We start from the raw sequence: 21,470 nt of genomic DNA, 5'->3' as shown, positions 1-21,470 counted from the left end.
CAAAGTAGTAGTCTCCAAGTAAGAAATATCTCTGACCTATAATTGTACCTCTCATAAGAAAGCAAGAGAAGGAGGAACACAGTTTCGTGGCTAGGCCTACCAGCTTTTACCAGATCTTCTAAGACCATGAAGGGTCAGTTTCCAAGCTGCTATAATGAAAAATATCCATCACAAGCTCCTAATCTATATTTAGTATAACAAAATATTAGAATAATGTATAAAATGCAATCAAGAGTCTCATATAAGCAGAGTTAGCAAAAATTTGAAAGCATAATTCCTAGTTGTTATTGATATTAAAGAAAGAAACATTCTAAAATCTGAATATGTGTAATTAAAATTAATATAAATAAAAGTTAGTATTTATTTATAAGTATGGGAAAGAAAGGTAATAAGCAATTTTTTAAGGCTAACACGTGTTATATTTTCATTATATCATAAATATTTTTCTCAAATGATTAATAGGTATAACCTAAACTAAACTGATACTTAGTATAGAAATATAGTTCCAAGGAAAAGCAGATGAAAATTTGAAACCTGAAAACGAATTCTGAGGTGGTCAAAGCATTTCAATTAAAAAGAAAAACACTTCTAAGTAAAGAAAATATTGAGAAACAAAAAAGAAAAACTCTAAAAATCTAATTCCCAGCTAATGACACATTCAATAAACATACATAACAGTTACTATAAAGTTAAAACTTATAAAATGAAAACTTACAATTAGAAGACCAATGTCGACATCTTTGCTGGTCATAAAAAGTTCTCTGATTTGTTCACACTGCAAAATTTCTTTATTAATATATTTGGAGTAGTCATTCACAGGCTTGCCATATTTACATGGCATTATTGACGTATGATTGGGTCCACAAGCATATAAATAAAATGCCTCCTGTGAGCCAATCTTAGCTCCTGAATAGCAAAAAAATTAAGTTATTTACTTAAAATACTCCAACCAAAATTTTTCGTAAAAAACAAGAAACCAAGAGGTTTTTTTTGCTAGATTAAGTCTTACAGTTGTTCACTGTATCTTACAAAATTGATAAAGCCTCAATTTCCAAATTGGTGTAATGAGCAAATAATTTACAGCAAGATTATCTGCTGGATGTAAGATGAATTAATATAGATACATATATAAAGTTAACTGAAAGCTCTTGGTATAATGAAGTCATAAAATTTCTAGTTGCTCTTTAGGCTAAAAGCAGGTTTTGTTTTGCCTCTTTTTTTTTTTTTTTTTGTAAATGGAAACTATACCTCAGTAAACTCCTTTTAAAAATAACATGTGGATCTTTATTCCTTCGTCCATCCATCTATTCAATAAACACTGTCTGAATGCTATTACGTGCCAGGTTTAGTGATATATTTTTTAAAATCACATATTTCTTTTTCCCTTAAAATGTGGTATTTTTTAATATAATATACTAAAATTATAAATAAAAGAGACAACCAGTCTAAGGGTACCTGTCATAACAGTGCATTTTCCAGGATTATAAAGATGATTTAATATAAGCTTCTCTTTTGGGGAGGGTATGGGGGTAGGATGTACACCTCTACATTAAATGAATGTATCAATTATAAGAAACACCTAGATTATAAAAATCTTAAAATATTTTAAAAGTACATCTTGGAACCTAGGAAATACAGTACTTACTAAGTACAAGTGAAGGAACAGGGATTAATACTTTATCCAGGATAATTAACTTAGTCTAATATTTGTTAACTGAAAGAAAAATTTGGAAATGCTTTGAAGGGGAAAAATATACCACTGAAGAGAAGTAAATTTCCCAGGTCCCATTTGCCAGCCAACTGCAGAAATTCTTCTTGGGATGATAAACAATGGCCGACCATGCAAAATGTTTTATTGCTGTCAGATGACAAACTTGTTTTTCTTGGAAGCGTAAAATCCAAAGTAACATCAGGCTTCCTACGTTAAAAACAAAGTTAAATCAGTTACTTCAGTGAGTACTAGGGATTTTTAAAGTATGAATGTTTAAAAACAGGAAATTCTTGAACAAGTTTCTTGGTTCGGTATCAGAGAGCTGGTGATGGGAGAGAGAGGAGGACTGATTCTCTTGTGTCTTCGTCCAAGGTGCTGCTGGTCCACAAGCCCCAGAGGACGGGAGTAGAATAGAGATGCCTGATGGTCCTACACCAGGCCATGGGAAGTATGACCGGACATTTGCTGCAAGCTTTCTTTGCCACTTGACTTCTGCACATTCACCTTCCTGGTTTAAGATATAAATCTACCACCTCCCCCTGATTTTACCAGAAAGTCTCCCACCTCAGTAAACAATTCCTAAAATCTCATGTCCTCTATGAGGGCTTCAAAAACTAATCAGAAAAAGAATATTACTTCTTCAGGTTTTGCTCTGACAAGGCACTAAAACGCCAATGCTTTTTGGCATTTTCTGTTTTTTCAGTGCTAAATCATTACCGAGCTTTTGATTAGTCTCTTGCTTTTCTTCATATAAAGGTTACAGGAATCCTTACAAAAGGCAGAGTAGGAAGAGGTAAACTAACGGTTTCTCCTAGACAGACATCCATGATGGGAGAACTTCATCCTCTAGTTGAAACGGCAGAGTGCCAAGCTCTACCCCCATTTTAGAAATGTTTTAACCTCCATATTAAGATAATGAAGGTAGCTTATAAAGACAAAGTTTGTGAATAAGACAAAGGACTTAGAATAAGCTAATAATGAGATATTCTATTTTGGTATGTATGTATCTAAAAACTTTCCCCTAAGGCTTTCTGTTTCATACTTAGCATATAAATTTAACTATTTTAATAGGAATATTTTTAACAAAGGAAAGATGTGAGCTTTTTTTACTGAGGTATAATTGACATACAACATTAGAGTGAGATAACTTCTATTACTGTACAGGCATCTTTCTTGAACCAACTAAATGGCTGTGACTGAAACAGTACTGCCACCTAGTGGCATTATGACAATACAGTTTTTATGGGTAAAGAAAACTTACTGTAAGATCAATGCAAGATGAGTTCAACAAACACTAAAATAATTCATACTATCTACTATGTGCCATATATTCCTACCATATTTGTGTGCTGTTCATCAAATAAAAAGTAATAGAAAATATTAATAGGTTTTTTCAGTGTCATTACATCTTGAAATGTATTATTTGTAGAAATTATTCTATTAGTTCAGAGAGTGATGAAGATAGTGCCGAATTTAAATCAACAGAATAATATATTCATCCTTGGTCACTTGCTCATTGCTCTATTAATAGATAAAATCATTAACTTGTACCAAAGGGGAAAAAATTCCCTCAAAGTAATGAAGAAATAAGTGGGTGGGTAAAAATTAGTGCTATGTGAATCAAGTGACTATACTCATAACTTCAGAACTGGCCACAGAGAACAGCTAGACTCTCACTCTGAACATGTCTAATGATTAGTTTATGATTCCTGTATCTGTCAGCTGGCCTGATTCACCAAAACGCTGTCAGGTTAGTAAAGCACAGGGTTTTAAAGCAGGCTCTATCCAGACTCAAGAGTCCAGTTTGAGTTTCAGCCGCCCTCCTCACTGCTGGTAGGGCTTTGGGTCAGTTACCTTGCCCTACCCTGGGTCTCAGCTGCCTCACATGTAAAGTACACCTCTTTCATCATGCTGTTGGGAGGACTAATTGAGGTCATCCACGTCAAGTGCTTACTACACTGCCTGGTGTGTGCTGAGAGCTCAAGAAATGAGGAGGAGAGAGTCCAGGAGACTCTCTCCCAGCCCCATCCCCAGTCCCAAGCAATCTAACTCAAGGCTCTGGAAACAAACAGTGATTGGCTACGGCTGTCATTCAGGCTTAGGCAGCTGTGAAGACAGAACTTCTCAGAAAATATTTTATTTGGACTATGGAAATTGAGCTTCAATGACGTATTTTCATGTATTTTTTTAAAATGAATAAACTGTTTCCTGTGACAGATACTGTGGACTGGCTACCCTAGAGCCGTTCACAAGCCCCTTCCCCTACCTTCTTGAGGCTGGACGGCTGTAAGCAATCAACTCCCACAGCCACTGCAGTGCTGACCGGTACACAGCCTTCCCTTGGTTCCCACAGGCCCTTTCCTCTGCCTGGCCCACTCACTCTTCCTCCCTCCTGCTCATGGAAAGCTCCATCTCCTTCAGGTCTCAGCTTAAATAAACTGTTCCTAGATAGGTCTTCCCTGGTGTGCCTCTCTTAAGTAGCAAACCTGGTATTTTCTGTCTCAGGACACATTTGTTATCCCCACAGTCCTTGTCATGCTTTGTACACACTCATTTAATCGTGTATGCTTGCTGTCTGCTTCCTCACGGGACTGCGAGCCCCAAAAGGCAGGCAACGTGTCTGTCTTGTTCACCAAGCCCCCAAGCCTGATATAGCATGTGCGCAGCACATAATAATTCTTCAGCAAGTATTGGATGAACAAATGAATGAAAAAAGAGGTTAATTTGTGCTAAGGGTATATGTTATCTCTATGATCTAATCTACTTCGAGGGACTTTTGAGAGAACTGGAAGGTCATGTATAAAACGCACCTGGCAAAAGGTCTGCAACATAATAGGTATGCAATATTTTAGACCATTCGATTAAATCTAGACTCCTCATCCTGGATTCAAAGCTGCTGTCACATAGTATCACCATGCCCACTCATTCTTCTTGCTCATTATTCAACTTAGACTGTTCCTTCCAGCCAGCTTGGGCCTTTCCCATGTTACACTAGTTTCCAATTCTGTATCCCCTTTCATGCTATTTCATTCAATAAAATACTTCCCAATGCTTACAATTTCCAAGATACCTTATAGTTCTCTTAGTGTTACAGTTTACATTAAGATACTCTACAAAACATTTCTTATTAATTTGACTCACAATTCTCCTGGTTTGTAAAAGTCATATAGTACTATAACCGAATCTATCACCTGGCATATTTCTAGGACCCTATCTTAATCTATCACCTGATACATTGGCTTATATTTTTCTCTAGTCATTCTAATTTCTTTTGCAACTCTGATTTAATTTAGGTATTAGCTTTATTAGCCACTTAATTTAAATAATTCCTTATGGATTCATTTTATAACATATGGGCTTGATGGACTAAATTATAGGTTCAGTTGCTTGATGTAAATATACGTTCTACTGAGTGCCTAAATGTTCAGATTTCTGCATGCTCCACAAATCCAAACATTAATCTTCAACAATTATTTCTAAGGGGAATTAATTTTGTATGAAAGTGATAAATAGGAAAAAATATCTAACTTGACAGACTCTTATGTTAATATATAGTAAAATTTCATCTATAGTTTTCTGTAATCTGTTTCAGAAGCTGTAACAGAATAATTAAAATTATAACTGACATTAATAAGTATTTACTAAAAATGTTTCATACCTCTGTCCAGAGACCCATATGGAGATCTTCCCATGGATATTCTTTTTCCCTTGGGGCTGCTGCAAGTAGGTGAGTACTAAATGTTGCCATTTGCTTGGAAGGAAAATATTCTCCTGTGATTCAACCTGTGCTAGTAAAACAGCTTTCGTATCGTCATTTGAATCCATGCACACACTGCACAAAAAAGAGAAAAGGTATAGGCTAAAAACATGAAATTTCTGATCTCAGTTTTTAACATGTATATCAACTACAATTCTAGATATTTAAGTGAAATTAAAAATCAGTTCTATTATTAAACTAACTTGAAAAGTCAGTAGGTCTTTTGTTTTACACCGTAATCTGCTTAGTTATTTTATTATACTATTACCTCAATTCATGAACTAAAATAGATTTGGCTCATTTGCTAGTGTTAACAATTTGGGCAATAATCTTCAGAATTCAATTTGCAAAAAAAATTTTTATTAGTACTATCTACACAGTCATTGCCTTTTTAGAAATTACAGTGTAATATTTGGTTCATACAAAAATTAATACATATTATACATAAATATCTAAATGCCAGGATGTATTGTTGGTCTAACCTACTTCGAGGGATTACTAAGAGAATTAAGATATAATTTATATAATGTACCAAGTAACCTTTATTACGTTTACAGAGCATAGATCCCTAAGCAACATGTTGCATTTAAAGTTTTATAAAGATAGTATCATACTAGTCATACTCACTCAATACAAATAAAAGACTTGTATCTATACTAGTTAACAAAGGAGGTAGGAAAAAAAGGACAAGACAGCAAGGAGAACCTAAGCTTATTGGATAGTGGCTCTTAAATATATAATCTGCATGAAAAACAGCTGTCTGGTAACAGCATCATAAGATCACTGCAATCTGATGGAATACTTTCATAGATAAGACTTCAGTAAGTATTTGGTCTAAGATACCACTGAGAATTAACATAATGTACTTCAGAGTTTAATTATAGACTTTTAGATAGAATAATATATTGTTACAAAGGCTGTATTAATAACTGTTAGAATGTATCTTCTTTTTTTAAAGAATTTTCTATTTTGCTGTAATGATCTTTATTAGCAGATTTCACATTAATGTCTCTTACATAAATTATTTAAATACATGAGCTATTCATGATGGGTTGAGGATAATCGTTACCGAAAGATAAAAGTGCCACTGCGGGGATCAGCCCACACTTGGATCATCAGCGCTTTGGATCCCAGTGAGATCATATGAATACAGCCTTCCTCTATGAGCCTTTCACCGGGACTCACGTACTCTGCGCCTTCCGGTCTGTTGTGCTCTATGAGAAAAAGATGTTAGAATGATCAGTTAAGCAACTGATAAAAAATGAGTGGAAAAGTGAATCTAAAAGATTACAAAGCATGGTTGTTCATTTGTAGTAAATTATTTACCTGGAATGTCTGAACACTTCAGGTAAACAAACAACATTTATTTCCAAACAACATTTCCAAAGTTTAGATGTTAACTCCAAAAAAAAGCATGAAGAGTGAAAACAGTAATTGAGCACAATAGAAGTTGTTAAATGTTTTAAAATACATGATAACCAAGGGCTAATTACAGGAGTGAAGCGACCACTGTGATGTCACTGTGCCATGATTCTTTTATCGACTGGACTGGGTCACGGTGACATCGGGGCCCCAGCCCAGGGAGAACACACCATTGTCACATGTCTTGCACCACCAAAAATCTCTATAATAATAATAATAATAATAGCATGCTGTTTTTTTAAAAAATTGATATTAAAATTCCTTTTAGAAAAATTGTGGTGTTTGAATATATTCCTTGTTTAGAGTCCCTGGTGCGTGATCTCTGAATGTAAGTGCTGAGTGATTCTGAAACTCTAACATGTCTCTCCAAGACAAGCGAAGGTAAATGCTAGAGGCTTTGAGCCATCGGGTTATCTTGACTTCTCTTTCTCACCACTTAAAACCTAGCACTGCCTGCGTATGTACGATGAGCTCAATCCTCAGCCATGCGACCTATTACCATGATTCATGACTTCATGTAAAGCTCCATTAAGATGTACCAAAATATAAAATGCATGCCCAAAGGCTCAGACTTTTAGAGAAGATAAACACTGCCAGCTATCAGATTGCATATATATTGGTTGTCAATTTTCTACGGGTATAACCACCACCAGGGACTTTCCTGGCAGTCCAGTGGTTACGACTTTGCCTTCCAATGCACGGGGTGCGGGTTGGATCCCTGGTTGAGGAGCTAAGACCCCACGTACCTCCAGCCAAAAAACCAAAACATAAAACAGAAGCAACATTGTAACAAATTCAATAAGGACTTTAAAAAAATGGTCCATATCAAAAAAAAAACTTATTAAAAAAACAACAACCACCACCAATTTTTAAGAATACTCCCCCTAGCAATGATAATAGTCTTAAAAAAGAACAGTTAAATTCATTGATTATCTTGAGGACTATTGCCCAAGATATAAGATATATAGAGAACTCATATCTGAAGTGATATTGAAAAAAATGTTTCCATATCAAATCTGAACTTGTACAATTAAGAGACCAGAAGAGAAACCAGTGTGTATTCAGGAATTCAGAGTAGTTATATTATAAATATTTCTTAATTTAGTGCTCATGACAATCTTGTGAGATAAGTATTATTATCCCCATTTTGAGGGTGACAGAACTGAGGTGCTGAGAGGTTAAATAACTTGCTCAATGGCACACAGTGGTTTAGTGGCAAAGGATGTGTTATCACTGTAATATTTTCTTCACCTTTCTTCAATTTTTTTGTATGTATACTATTTTTAAATGTTAATTTTAAATGTTTATGCAAGATTATCTTTCTAAAACACACGTTTTCTAATACATCTACAATAAGAAATTTAAAAAATGTTCCCAATACTTAGTTTTCTCAGGTCATTGTGTATATTTATTCATTTTATTAGAGACTGTTTACATTGTGATTGCTCCCACTTAATATGTAAGAAAGAGATCTGCAGTTTATAGTGTAGTGGTGACATTTAAGCTCTGGAATTAAATTTAGGAGGGTTTAAATCCATTTCCAGCACTTACCAGCCACATAAATTGGTCATGCTGCTTAACTTCATCTACAAATACGGATAGTATGAGCACTCACCTTACTGAAATGTTGTGAAGATTAAAAATGCATATAGCAAGAGCAGAGCAAAGTGACACAATCCAGAAAGCTCTCCATGTACATGAGACAGCACCATCATCAATGACATCACATGTATATCGTTCAGAGCTATCCATTCTTAGGTGGCAAAATGCCATTCACAAAAGAAAACACTATAACTACCTGAAACATTAAATTATCTGCTAAGATTTCTTAAAAGTTCAGCTTCCTAGGCTAACCCATAAAAGTACCTAAGTGTGTTCTGCTAATAACTTCGAAATAACGTCTGTGGAAAAGTAGATTCAGAGCTCCAACTGTGGATATCAGGTGACATTTCCCACCCTTCAATCTCGACAGTGTCGTTAAGGTTTTCCGTTCCATCTACAGGTCAGCGGTAGAAGACCTCCCTGGAAACCAGATACTGGTGAAGGCCTAGTGTCCTGAAGCAGAGGCTCTGTGGGCGTGTGTAAACCTTGTGGAATGAGCAGCTATGGAGGCCAGCACCTCCTTATCATCATAACCCCCTAAACACCTGTCTCATTCAGTCATTTCATTCATTCATGGACCCTAAGAATTAGCCTACCTGCTTTACTTACCACCACCATAAACTGCTTTCTAACGAACAGCTTCTTTCTACCTAGCAGTTTCCTAGTAGCATAATCGCAATTCGAGCAGTTATAGAAAGAACTGGAATGAAATTTATTCTCACTCTGGAGGTTGGTTGACGCATTTAAACTTTCTGTGATGGGAACGAGGAGAGAGGCACTGAGGTAAGATACAGCATAAGAAAGAGAGCTTGAACTACGAGAGAGAAAGGAGACGAAATGGAGGCGGACTAATAGGAGGTGGGAAACCGGTAGCAGAAGGATGGAAAAGTGGCTACAGGGTTTTATCCTTTCCTTTTCAAACACCAGGAGCCACCCTATCCCAGTGACGGGACCAGGAAAGAGGCAAGCAATGGGACTGGTGAGCCCCGCAGCAGTTGCAGATGTGGCCCACCTGCCTCCCCCCCCTCCCCCGCTCCCATACACACTAGGCAAAAGAGCAGAAGAAAATGGAGTTTTCAGGGCTAGCTGACCACTCAGGCTGCGGTAAGTCAGAGCCTGCCGCTGCTGAGGCATTCCACGTGAAGAACACGTTGAGAGTAAGTCAGAGCTTCGCTGTATTCTCAGTGCTCAACTACTATAAAACCGCCGTCGGAAAAATCTTAGTGCAACAGATAACGCTGTTGTCATACCTGTTCCACCAAAACTACTATCCAGTAGAATTAACGATTTGTCTCTTTTCTTTGTCTTCTTTCCTTTTTCTGTGGTACTCTCAGCTTCGTGAATGCGCTCCACATTAAACCACAGTGAAACGCTGAAACCTTCTGACAGGTGTGGCCAGCAGTTTTGTCCTAGCAATGGCAAGTGGACGGGGGCTACGTGCCAAGAGGAAAGCAGCTGCTGGGGAAAACTGTCACTGTCACCCTCCTTCTTGCTCCGCGAAACTCGTGCTCTTCTTAATAACCCCATGGCCTTACTGTTTAGAATCCCGGGACACTTTTGTGAAAAAGATGAAACACCATTGCTTAAATTTGGAGTATGCAGCAAAGGGAAGGTTAGATACTGTGAAGGACTCATAGTAATGTCACTTTCAACAATTTTCAGAATACCCAGAAGAAGAATTTCCTAGAGGAGAAGAAAACCACACAAAACTTTACAATCATGTTACAAGGTACATAATAATCTTGAAAGTCAGGTTATAAATGAAAATGCAAACATGTACATATGCATATCAGCATTCCTATTTAAATACCTTCCTATCTACTATATCATTAAAATTTTCATTTTTTGTGTGTAGTTAAGATAAAATATGAAACAGAGATTTCAGTCTTAAAATATGTAATCCCTTGTGGTTAATTTGTTTTAGATTTAGATGCTCTTAAGGTACAAACCTAAAAAGTTATGAGTTGGTTTTAAGTACTAGCAATTAAATACAATTATTATATCAGGAATCATTTCTAGCAAAGATGTTTATTCCCAAGTACACTATAGTTGCTTCTATCAATTATTTTTAAATGAGGGATAGAATAAGAGACCTTACAAATTCTTCAGATTTCTGAATGGCATTTACAGCATGACTGACTTCACAAAATTGAGTGCTCCGTTACTTTCCACCTTATTTTACATGCCTTTTCCCTAATCAAATAAAATTTCTTTCATCTCTGTTTGGTAAACTAAAATAAGGTTTTTAGGTTTATTTATAATTACAAGTTTTTGGTTAAACTCAAACACAGAATGTACAGAAGAGATGACAGGAAACAAGTATTTAATTAAAGGGAAAAGCAACGACTAAGGAGACAAGTAAAAAAATAGAAAAGATTAACCCAGTACAATGCCCTACCCATGCATAAAATAACAACTAATGTTGATTATTACAATGATAAATGAACTCAGAAAAATAGAATAGAAACATTCCATAAATATACAGTCAGTTCTCAATTGTCTACACGAGTGGTTTTTTTTTTTTTAACATCTTTATTGGAGTATAATTGCTTTACAATGGTGTGTTAGTTTCTGCTTTATAACAAAGTGAATCAGCTATACATATACATATATCTCCATATCTCTTCCCTCTTGCGTCTCCCTCCCACCCTCCCTATCCCACCCCTCTCGGTGGTCACAAAGCACCGAGCTGATCTCCCTGTGCTATGCGGCTGCTTCCCACTAGCTATCGGTTTTACATTTGGTAGTGTATATATGTCCATGCCACTCTCTCACTTTGTCCCAGCTTACCCTTCCCCCTCCGCGTGTCCTCAAGTCCATTCTCTAGTAGGTCTGAGTCTTTATTCCCGTCCTGCCCCTAGGTTCTTCAGAAGCATTTTTTTTTTTTTTAGATTCCATATATATGTGTTAGCATACAGCATTTGTTTTCTCTCTTTCTGACTTACTTCACTCTGTATGACAGACTCTAGGTCCATCCACCTCACTACAAATAACTCAATTTCATTTCTTTTTATGGCTGAGTAATATTCCATTGTATATATGTGCCACACCTTCTTTATCCATTCACCTGTTGATGGACACTTAGGTTGCTTCCATGTCCTGGCTATTGTAAATAGTGCTGCAATGAACATTGTGGCACATGGCTCTTTTTGAATTATGGTTTTCTCAGGGTATATGCCCAGTAGTGGGATTGCTGGGTCATATGGTAGTTCTATTTTTAGTTTTTTAAGGAACCTCCATACTGTTCTCCATTACACTAGTGGTTTTTGACCTCGTGTTCCACAGAGCTCCCTCGGGGTCTACAAGGCTCAAGTGGGATGGTGAAATGGGCAGGGCTCAGGAGCATCCTCCAACCTTGCTTCAAAGAAAGTAGCTCCAAAGTTTTCTGTTTTATTTGCTTATGCTTCTAGTCAAGATTTCCTTATAAAAATGTGTTTCTCAGCAAAGAACGGTCTAAAAATCACTAAGCTGCACCAATGGACAAGTGATAGAAGATCAATGAAGAGTGAATAATAATTTTCTTTAAAAAAAGGGTAACTCTCAAAATGGTTATAATTACTTATAATAATCTTTAGTAATTAAAATTATTTAGCATTTCTTAAGCACAAAGACTTGGGGTGGAATGGGGTAAAGGGACTATGTTCCCAATGATATGTCTAGCTAGCCGAAATTGAAGCAAAATGGTTAAAATTGTGTAAATAACAAAATAATCGAGAATTTCACACGCAATAACATGGAGCTGACTATATAATAATTACCACATCAAAAGAGGGAGCTTAGTGATTTCTAAATAATAAAAAAATATTCTATTAGGTATCAGTGAAAAAATGGCAAATTATAGCATATTTACTGTACAAGGAGATTTCTCCAGAAATATTCTCAAAAGAAGGGTTAGCTCTTCCGAACATGTTCTTGAACTCATCAAAGATACCAAAAGATCCACCAGTACTCTCTGGCATGCTAAATTAAAGAAAGAGAGAGGGGGAAAATTAAAGCCGATATACAATAATTAAAAGAACGGAATAAGCAATTTCACTGAAAGGGATCAAACACTATTGTCACATCTTGAACGGATTATAAATACTCTAATAATCCAAAAATCTGCTGAAGAAATAACAATATAATTAAATGCAAACCAACTAACCAACTGACAAACAACAACAAAACCACTTTTCTTAAAGACTGGTTAGCTCAAAGTAAAATAAAGGTATTATTTAAAGAAGCATAAATTAATACAGTATTTCTTAAATAAGCTGTTAGGTACCATAAAACAGTCTGCTACCTTCTCATGTTGAAAATGTTTAATTTATGACTATAACTTTCTAAATAGAAAATTAGATGACATAAGTAAAAGTGGAAGTATTAAAAATTACGAAAACACTAAAATATGACAAATGATTAGTTTGAACACTTTATTCTATCATGGGGTTTAGTATGAAATATAATTGGTAATACACACATTCATATAACTTTCTAGAGTAAAATAAATATTTGTAGCATATATTACAGCAATCGAACTATATCTGCATGCATTATCTCAGCCGATCCTAACCAAAAATAAGTCCTACAAAATAAATATTATCTCCCTTTTGGACATGACAAAATAATTCTCATATAAAACCTGAGAATAGAAGTCATGTTTCAGCAACATGTTTTGTAGAAGCAGTGAACTGATACAGTAGCGTAATGGTAGACATATCTAGAAAGAAATTGAGCAACAAGACTATAAAATAGCATGGACTTTATCCTGTAAGTTACATCAATCAGTTAAAAGGTTTTAGAGTAGGAAAATAACATGATCGATGTAAAGTGTATGTGCTTAGATTTTATTTTCCAGTTCAAAACTAAAAGGTTCCAGTTCAAAATGGGGGAATAGAGATATGCACACACATATACATATGCCTTTGTCTACCACCGAAAAGTCACTGAACTGAAAGTTCAGAATAACAAAAAGGAAGAAACCCATAACAGGAAAAAAGTGGGGAGGCAGTGGGCATTGGGAGCAGGTCAAGTGAGAGATTTAAAAATATTTCTTGAAGATGGAAGGAGAGATAGATAAAAGAGAAAGCTGCAGCCTAGAATCTCTTTGAATTACAAAGGGGCTCAGAGAAATGAAGAGCCGATCTGTCCCAAATCTGGGGAGGAAGTAAGACGGGGCTGCAAGCACAGGGATAAATAAAAGGTCTGTCTGTGACATCCGCCTCTCTCCTTGATTCCGAGTACACAGCACAGATAAGTCACCTTTCACCTTTATGCCCCAAACCTGTAAACTCTTCTCAAAAGAAACTGAATGGCTTCTGCCAAGAAAAAGCTGAGATGTACGGTGGGATGTTAGCATCAGGGCTACCAGGTATAACTGTAGAAGTCTGCAGACTGGCCGAGTTGCCTAACCAAGGGGGAAAATAGGAACTGAAGAGTATACAGAGTACATAGAGAACTCCTAATACTCAACGACAAAAAAAGAAACACCTTGATTTTGAAAAAGGGTGAAGGGTTTGAATAGACATGTCTCCAAAGAAGATATACAGATGGCTAACAAGTACATGAAAAGATGATCAATGTCACTAATCATTACGGAAATGCAAATCAAAACCACAGTGAGAAACCACAGTGAGGAAAACATCAGACAAATTCAGCAGGGGGACATTCTACAGTATGATCAGTCCTCCTCAAAACTCTCAAGGTCATTAAACAGGGAAAGTCTAAGAAATTGTCACAGCCAAGCGGGAACCTAAGGAGGTATGACAACTAAATGCAATGTGAATCCTGGCTAAGATCTTTAAACAGAAGAACATTAGGTACACACTAAGGCAATTTGAATAGACTATGGACATAAGTTAATAATAATATAACAATATAGGTTCATTAATTATAGCAAATATACTAAGGTTAATCTGGGTACTCTCTGTACTATCTGCTCAATCTCTCTATAAAGGTAAAGCTGTTGTAAAAAATAAAGCTTATTAATAAAAAAATTAAAAAGCAATCTACATTAAATCAAAATAAAATTAAAAAATGAGTTTTAAAAACCTGAAGTACTGATGTATGCTACAACATGGATGAAAATATTATGCTAAGCGAAAGAAGCCAGTCACAAAAAACCACATATTCCATTTACATGAAATATCTAGAATAGGTAAATCTATAAGACAGGAAATAGATTAGTGATTGCCAGGGGCTGGGGCACGTGCGTGGGGGAGGGTGAAGGGGAAAGAGGGAGTGACTGCTACAGGGTATGGGGTTTCTCTTGGGGCGATGAAAATGTTTTAACATGGACAGCTCTGAACCTACTAAAAAACACTAAATTGTACACTTCAAACGGGTGAATGGTATAGTATATTAATATATCTCAATTATATCACAAATATATCTCATGTATATGAATTATATCTCAGTAAAGCTGTTATGAAAAGATAATGGAATAGAATTTCTCAGAGCTGAGCTGGAAATAAGTCTTCAGATCAAAAAAGTCCACTAAGTGCCCAGCACAATAAATAAAAATATACCCATACACTAAGTAGGTGGGGAAGAAGGGAAGGCTTTTCCTTACAGTGTAATCCCAATTAACAAATGAAGATGGAATGAGGGAAACAGAAAATTACTATTTGGCAAACCACCATATTAACTGTTTCAGTCAAGAATCATCAATGGATGCTAAAGCGAGTGGGTTAAAGTATGATGAAAAAAGGATATTTACATAGCCTTAAGTTATCTCCCCATAAGAAACTTCCTAATTATAAAGAGAAAATACTAACTTAACAATGGAAACACCTGGCAAAACACCACCTTAACCAAGTGATCGAAGTCAACATCACCAGTAATAAGATACAGATATCATGAACCCCTAGATATGACGCACTGTGAAAAGGCATAGCATCACTTGTGAGGTATGCATGCCCAAAACGCATAACTTGAATTTGATCGTGAGAAAATACGCGACAAACCCAAATTAACATTTTGTGTATGTCAGCCTTAATTCTCCAATTACAATTTAGGTTTCTCCAACTAAAATCTAGGTTTCTATCTAGTGTATAAAATATAATCATATTACGTATTCATTATGAATTTCTCAAATGTCTGTGAAAGTACAGAGTAGAGAGCGGGCACTCAAGCGATACCTGGTAAAGCAGCAACACAGTGTTTAGACTGGGTTACAGCCCTTGCAATGCCACTTCCATGTATACGACCCTGAACAAGTAATTCGATCCCTTGGAATCTAGATTTTCCTCTCTATAAACTCAAGATACTTACACTATGTCTACCGCATTGGATGGTTCTGAGAAACAAAAGAGATGATGCATATAAAGCTACTTTTGAAACCACACAGCCCTATGCCAATGGAAGCCATTATTGTCAACTCTTCATTTCATATGGCAACAAAATTATTTCAAAGCTATGGTTTAAAACAGTTTCAACGCACCTTGAAAATCAGAATCAGTCTGTGTTAAAATACTCAAGAACCCTCCTAAAAGATTTTTCACAGTTCCCTGAAGATTAAAAAACAAAACATAAGAAATTAAATTTCTTACCTCATGAAAGCATGAAGCAACTGTAATATCATAATAAACTACTTGATAGTCTACTGTATACACATTTCTAGGTATTTTAAAATAAGTGGAGAGAATGCTATGTGTAGGATTATACATAATTTTCATTTTGTTTTTCATGCTGTTTTGTTTTCTGAGTTTTCAAAACAATGACTATATATTAAAATTAAATGCAATTTTTCAAATATTATCCATTCTCAGAAGCATACTAGGATTCTTATTAGTTAGCCAATGACAACATTAATTTTTATGCTACTTTGGAGAACTATGGAAATAGAAGATTTTTAGAATATCACTTGTACTAAAAACATACATTAAGGTATTATAACAGGTAAGTAATCATCTCAATTTTCAGACAAGTTGGGTTATATATAAACAAAGAGGTGAGTAATTGGGGCATGCGTGTGGTAAATATTGATCACATTTAACTAAATACATCTTTTACCTGTTGCATGAGTAGAAAAATATTCTTTTCTTTCTGTCTGATGATTTTCAAAAAACTCTCAAATACATGGGCAAGCACATCAAGTTTGGCTTTACCAGTAGAAAGCAAATTTAATTCCAGCATACAAATCTCAGGATAAATTATTTCCCCTTGAGTGAGGTTTTCAAGTAAGTCATTTGGACTGCTTGATGCACTGAAACTTTCTACTTCAGGCTTTAAGTCTACCCCTAACAGGGGGAAAAGAAAAGATTATTTTTATTCCCTAAACATTGAAAAAATATTTCAAATCTCGTTCATCATTTAGGAGATCTAGTGACAAAAGTGCTATTTATAAGATGCTCACAAAACCTTTTCCTACTGCTTGACTTTTGATTACAATACGTATCCTGAAAAATCAAGTCATATGGATATTTTGAAGATAAATGAGTAGCCTTAAGAGTAATTTTGATCTTCACTAGAACCACGAATATTATCAACTGTAATTTTTACAGACCTGTGACACAGATTTAACACACTCCTTTGACACAACTGGAAAAAAATACTATCCCAAACTTTCTGACGCCAAAATACCTAAATCACAGGGTAGTTCATTTGTTTGCCCATATCTCTGTGAAAACAGTAGGTCTGGCTATTGGTTGGATGAATTTTATACTTTGTCTTCTTCATAAGTGAGAAACAGACAAGACTTTCAATGAATTTCAATTTCAAGTAATTTCAATGAATATTACATTTTGGAAATTTTAACTGTTATGCTCTTTAAAGAAACTGCTGTACTCTTTTAAAAAGTTCATATAGGTAAGAAATGGATAAATTTCTACCTAGACCAAAATTCTTTAAATTAAGATCTATTTAGCAAACTTACAAAAAGGAGGAAATCTATCATTATAAAATCATGTCTGTACTCTGATAAAACTAACACTGTTGGGACTTCCCTGGCAGTCCAGCGGTTAAGACTTCGTGCTTCCACTGCGTGGAGCGCAGGTTAGATCCCTGGTCAGGGAACTAAGATCGCGCATGCCGCACAGTGCGGCCAAAAAAACAAACAAACAAACAAAACTAACACTATTAAACCAATATTTTTTCCAAAGCACCTGCTCAGGAGGTGGGGGGGAGGGAGAAGTGGAAGAAGGTGGTTAAAAGGTACAAACTTCCAGTTATAAGATAAATAAGTACTAGGGATATAATGTACAACATGATGACTATAGTCACCATTGCTGTATGATATACAGGAAAGTTAAGAGAGTAGATTCTAAGAGTCCTCATCACAAGGAGAAATGTTTATTTCTTTTCTTTTTATTGTATCTATATGAGATGATGAATGCTAACTAAACCTATTGTGGTCATCATTTCACAGTATATGTCAATCCAACCACCTTAAACTTATACAGTGATGTATGTCAATTATTTCTCAATAAAACTGGAAAAAACATATTAAAGTAGTTTGTTTAATGAATCAAGTAAGCTACATGAACATATATGTGTGTGGCTTTCAATTCGTGGCTGTTCCTTTGTTCTTTTCACTCTCTTTATGGTAAAAAAACAAAAAACAAAGAAACAAAAATACCTGCTATGGGTCCATCAAGCCCTTTCAGTAGGACATCAGTGATTATTCCCATTCACTCAGTGGGAAAGAGAAAATAGACTTTGAGGAAGATAAACTACTGCAAACTTAGTGAAGACTAACAGTACTGGCACAGTCACAAGATCAGCAGATTAAAAGATGGAGCCTTCCCAGAAATCTCTTGGCTCTGGCCAATCCATATTTTCCACTTTACCCAAGTTTTAGGCCTGGAAACAAAGGATCATATGCAATGTCGTTCCATCCTAAACAAGTTGGGCTGTGGTGAACTAAGAAGAAATCTATGCTGCAGCATCCTTGGAGGCCACAAAGAGATGTCTGCATTCCCTATATTATTTAATCTTTATAACAAACTGCCTGCAATGCTCTTCCTGTCAATGTTCGCTGGATAGATCTTTTGTATTTAGGCCTCAACGTAAACATATCTTCAGAGAGGCCTTCTCCGACCACCCAATCACTATCACATCACCCTGTTTTATTTCTTCATACTGCTTATTTCTGATACTTATTGTTTGTCTTTTCCACTAGAATATATATGAAAGCAGGGACTTCCTCTACCCTGTATTCTTAGGCACTCGATCAATGCTTGTGATAACAAAATATATCTCATTGTTTTAAACTGCTTACAAGAATGCCAGAATTTGTTGTCAAGATCAAATGAAATGATGATGCAATGCACTTTTTAAATGTAAGGCAATACAAAATTCTAAAGTGATATTATTATGAACCATTTGCTAATTAATAATCTGACTTCAAATCCAATCACAAGTACTTCAGTGATATTTTACCATCATCCCAGGTTTCACTGTCCTCAGGATTGCTTTCAGTATCTGCTTCATAACCTTCTTCTTCAACCAAAAGTTTAATACTGCAACACTGAGGATCCTCAGCTTCTTCTGAAAAATCACTAGGTTGGGATGACAATTCTTCTTCAGACTGATGACTCTACAAGATCCGTGTAATTAAAAGGTAAAAGCTGTAATGTTTGTTCCTTTTTTATAAATAAGGTATTTACTACTCAAAAGTCATTTTAAGGACAGCTTCAGTATTTTAAGAAAAAAAATCTTAGGCATCGATATTAACCATTACACATTATGAAATTCACGCAGAATAATTTTCTTGATTAACACCTCAAAAAATAGCTGTCCTAAAAGATTAAGCTATAGGTCATTTCAGTTTTACTGAAAAATAAGTCTCAGAAATTTCATTCTAGTTATATGATAAGAAATGACTAAAAACCACAATGAGGTAGAATTAAGTTGTACTTCCTACAACTTCATGTGAATAAATATGTATCAGTTTTACATATTTGTTCATGGAAAAGATTTTTTCATAGGATTTTTATAAATAAAGTGTTTCATAAATTAGATACCCAGAGAAGAGATGAAAAATTTTCAAGGAAATTAATTTTAAGATTTCAGAATGCAGTTGTCTATATACAAGCATCTCAGAAATCAAGAGTTCCAGCATTAACTCCCTGTGCAATATCTTGTGGCATGAAATTTTCCTTCTCTTATAAAAATGTTACTAATATCTTCATTTTAGAAAACACACTTGAAGAAGCTCAGAGTATTTTATCATTGCAACAGTAATAAAAGGTAGAGTAAACTTTTTTTTTAATAAGTAAGTAGGTATTTTAACCTACCTAGGTATTTTGACATTTTAGGTAGGTATTTTAACATTTTCCAGTTAACCAACTGATTCAGTAATATGATGAAGGCATTAGTAGTTATTTCAGTAAGTTTTTAAGTTATGACAAACAGTAACGTAAAATATTATGGCAGAAGATTATAAAATGCCAATGTATGTCCAGACCAAGAAATTTAAAGAGAAGTTACATACGGATAAAGGAGTGGTGACAATTAACTAACGGTAAAGAAACATGAAAGGAGAGGGAAATTAACTAAATATGTATCCGAGTTTCAGGAAAAGAAATTAAAATAGTTCTTTTAGAAAACAATGTTAACAGAACAACTAAAAAACTATGACTGCTATTTTCTATGCAAGTACTAGTCATTTTTCATGCTGAGTGATTTAAAATTAAAGTGAGAAGAGAGTTCTGGAAATATTAGCTGCACCAATATAGGATCAAATAAGACCCATCCCTGAATTGTTATTTAATAAACTATCATTTTATATGTAAGACTTACCAAATAATACCTTTCCACCTAACTAGAAGTAATTCTCAGAAAATCTCCAGATTAGATGAAGAGAAGCATGTCATACTGCTCTCCTGGTTTTTATGAGATACGGCACTGACTAAATACAATCCACCCCACGTGACGGCGACACGGCCCATCGAACTCACATGACCAAATCCTGGCCCACATGTCCTAACCACATTCATTGGTGCCTTACTCCCATCCCACACAGAGGCTTCTGCCTCTGCCAGTCACACCCAAACAACACAACTCAGTTATTCATACCTTCTCAGTCACAGCATCATCGTGTTCAAAATCTGCTGAATGATTCCCCAGTGCAACTCGAAGCAGGGCATCAAATAAAGGCTTTGCTAATTCTGTTTCAGTCACCTTTGACTTGGAAAGATGGCTCCTCATTTCAAGCAGTATATTTTCCACAGACAAGTTCTAAGGTAAAAAAAAAAAAAAAAAAAAAAAGAGACTAAGAATATTAACATGCTTTAAGAAAAAATTAAACAGTGACAAAACAAACGATAAGTTAATAGTTACTTAAGCAAACGCTAGTCCATTTATTTGCAGTTGATATGAAATTAAAATGACTATAAATACCTAGCACTTATACAAACATCCTACTGTTACAATTAATAGCAACATTTTAATTTATCAAATGCTTTACTCATCTTATTTGGTTTTGAATTTCAATGTACCATAAATTGTATCGTGCAAAAAATGTTTAGTTAAAACTTCAGGGGTTTGATTAACCATCTCTAGATTTTACAAATTCCTTCTTCTTGGAGATTCCTTAAGACTCTAAGAAGCACTTATGTTCTAATCCTTTTCTCTTCCTCCCTTCTTTACTCCTTCCCATCTGTGCTTGAGGGGAACTCTCACTACTTGCCTACGTTCCTCTACTAGGGGATGAGGCCATAAGGATGGATAGGAAACTGACTTCTTCCCTAAGGAATTATCTCCATCCAATGTGAGACACAGATACATACAAACAAGATATGATGGTGACCATACGAGAGCTATAAATAAAGTTCTCTGAGTATAGAAAAGAGAGGATGTGCCTGAGAGACCTGTCAAAGTGTCCAGAGGAAGGACTGTATGAGATGAACAATGAAGAACAAGTTGGAGACAGCAGGCATAGAAGCAGAGAGAGAGAATACGCCAGGCAGAAGAACAGGTACAAAAGTACAGAAGTGACGACAAAGAATGGCATCTCGAGAAGCTGTCAGCTCAGTATGGCTGATTGCAGCACGGTGA

General features: G+C 35.5%; 1 protein-coding gene across 4 annotated transcripts in view; it reads right to left on the bottom strand.

Annotated features, from left to right (window-relative positions):
* LYST (lysosomal trafficking regulator) overlaps positions 1-21,470 on the bottom strand; it is a 188,797-nt gene that overhangs the window by 117,542 nt on the left and 49,785 nt on the right. For all 4 annotated transcript variants that reach the window (XM_082407545.1, XM_082407547.1, XM_082407546.1 and 1 more), the window contains 10 exons: positions 20,490-20,651; positions 18,852-19,008; positions 16,485-16,711; positions 15,913-15,979; positions 12,343-12,452; positions 9,743-10,175; positions 6,538-6,682; positions 5,370-5,543; positions 1,758-1,918; positions 716-906 (listed from right to left, as the gene is read on the bottom strand). In XM_082407545.1, coding sequence (XP_082263671.1) covers positions 716-906; positions 1,758-1,918; positions 5,370-5,543; positions 6,538-6,682; positions 9,743-10,175; positions 12,343-12,452; positions 15,913-15,979; positions 16,485-16,711; positions 18,852-19,008; positions 20,490-20,651 — 1,827 coding nt within the window. The remainder of the gene's footprint in view (positions 1-715; positions 907-1,757; positions 1,919-5,369; positions 5,544-6,537; positions 6,683-9,742; positions 10,176-12,342; positions 12,453-15,912; positions 15,980-16,484; positions 16,712-18,851; positions 19,009-20,489; positions 20,652-21,470) is intronic.

Source organism: Balaenoptera borealis (assembly GCF_965194805.1).
Source record: "Balaenoptera borealis genome assembly, chromosome: 10".
Taxonomy (NCBI): Eukaryota; Metazoa; Chordata; class Mammalia; order Artiodactyla; family Balaenopteridae; genus Balaenoptera; species Balaenoptera borealis.
Note: the sequence above shows the minus strand (reverse complement) of the source record. Positions and strands in the feature narration are given on the sequence as shown.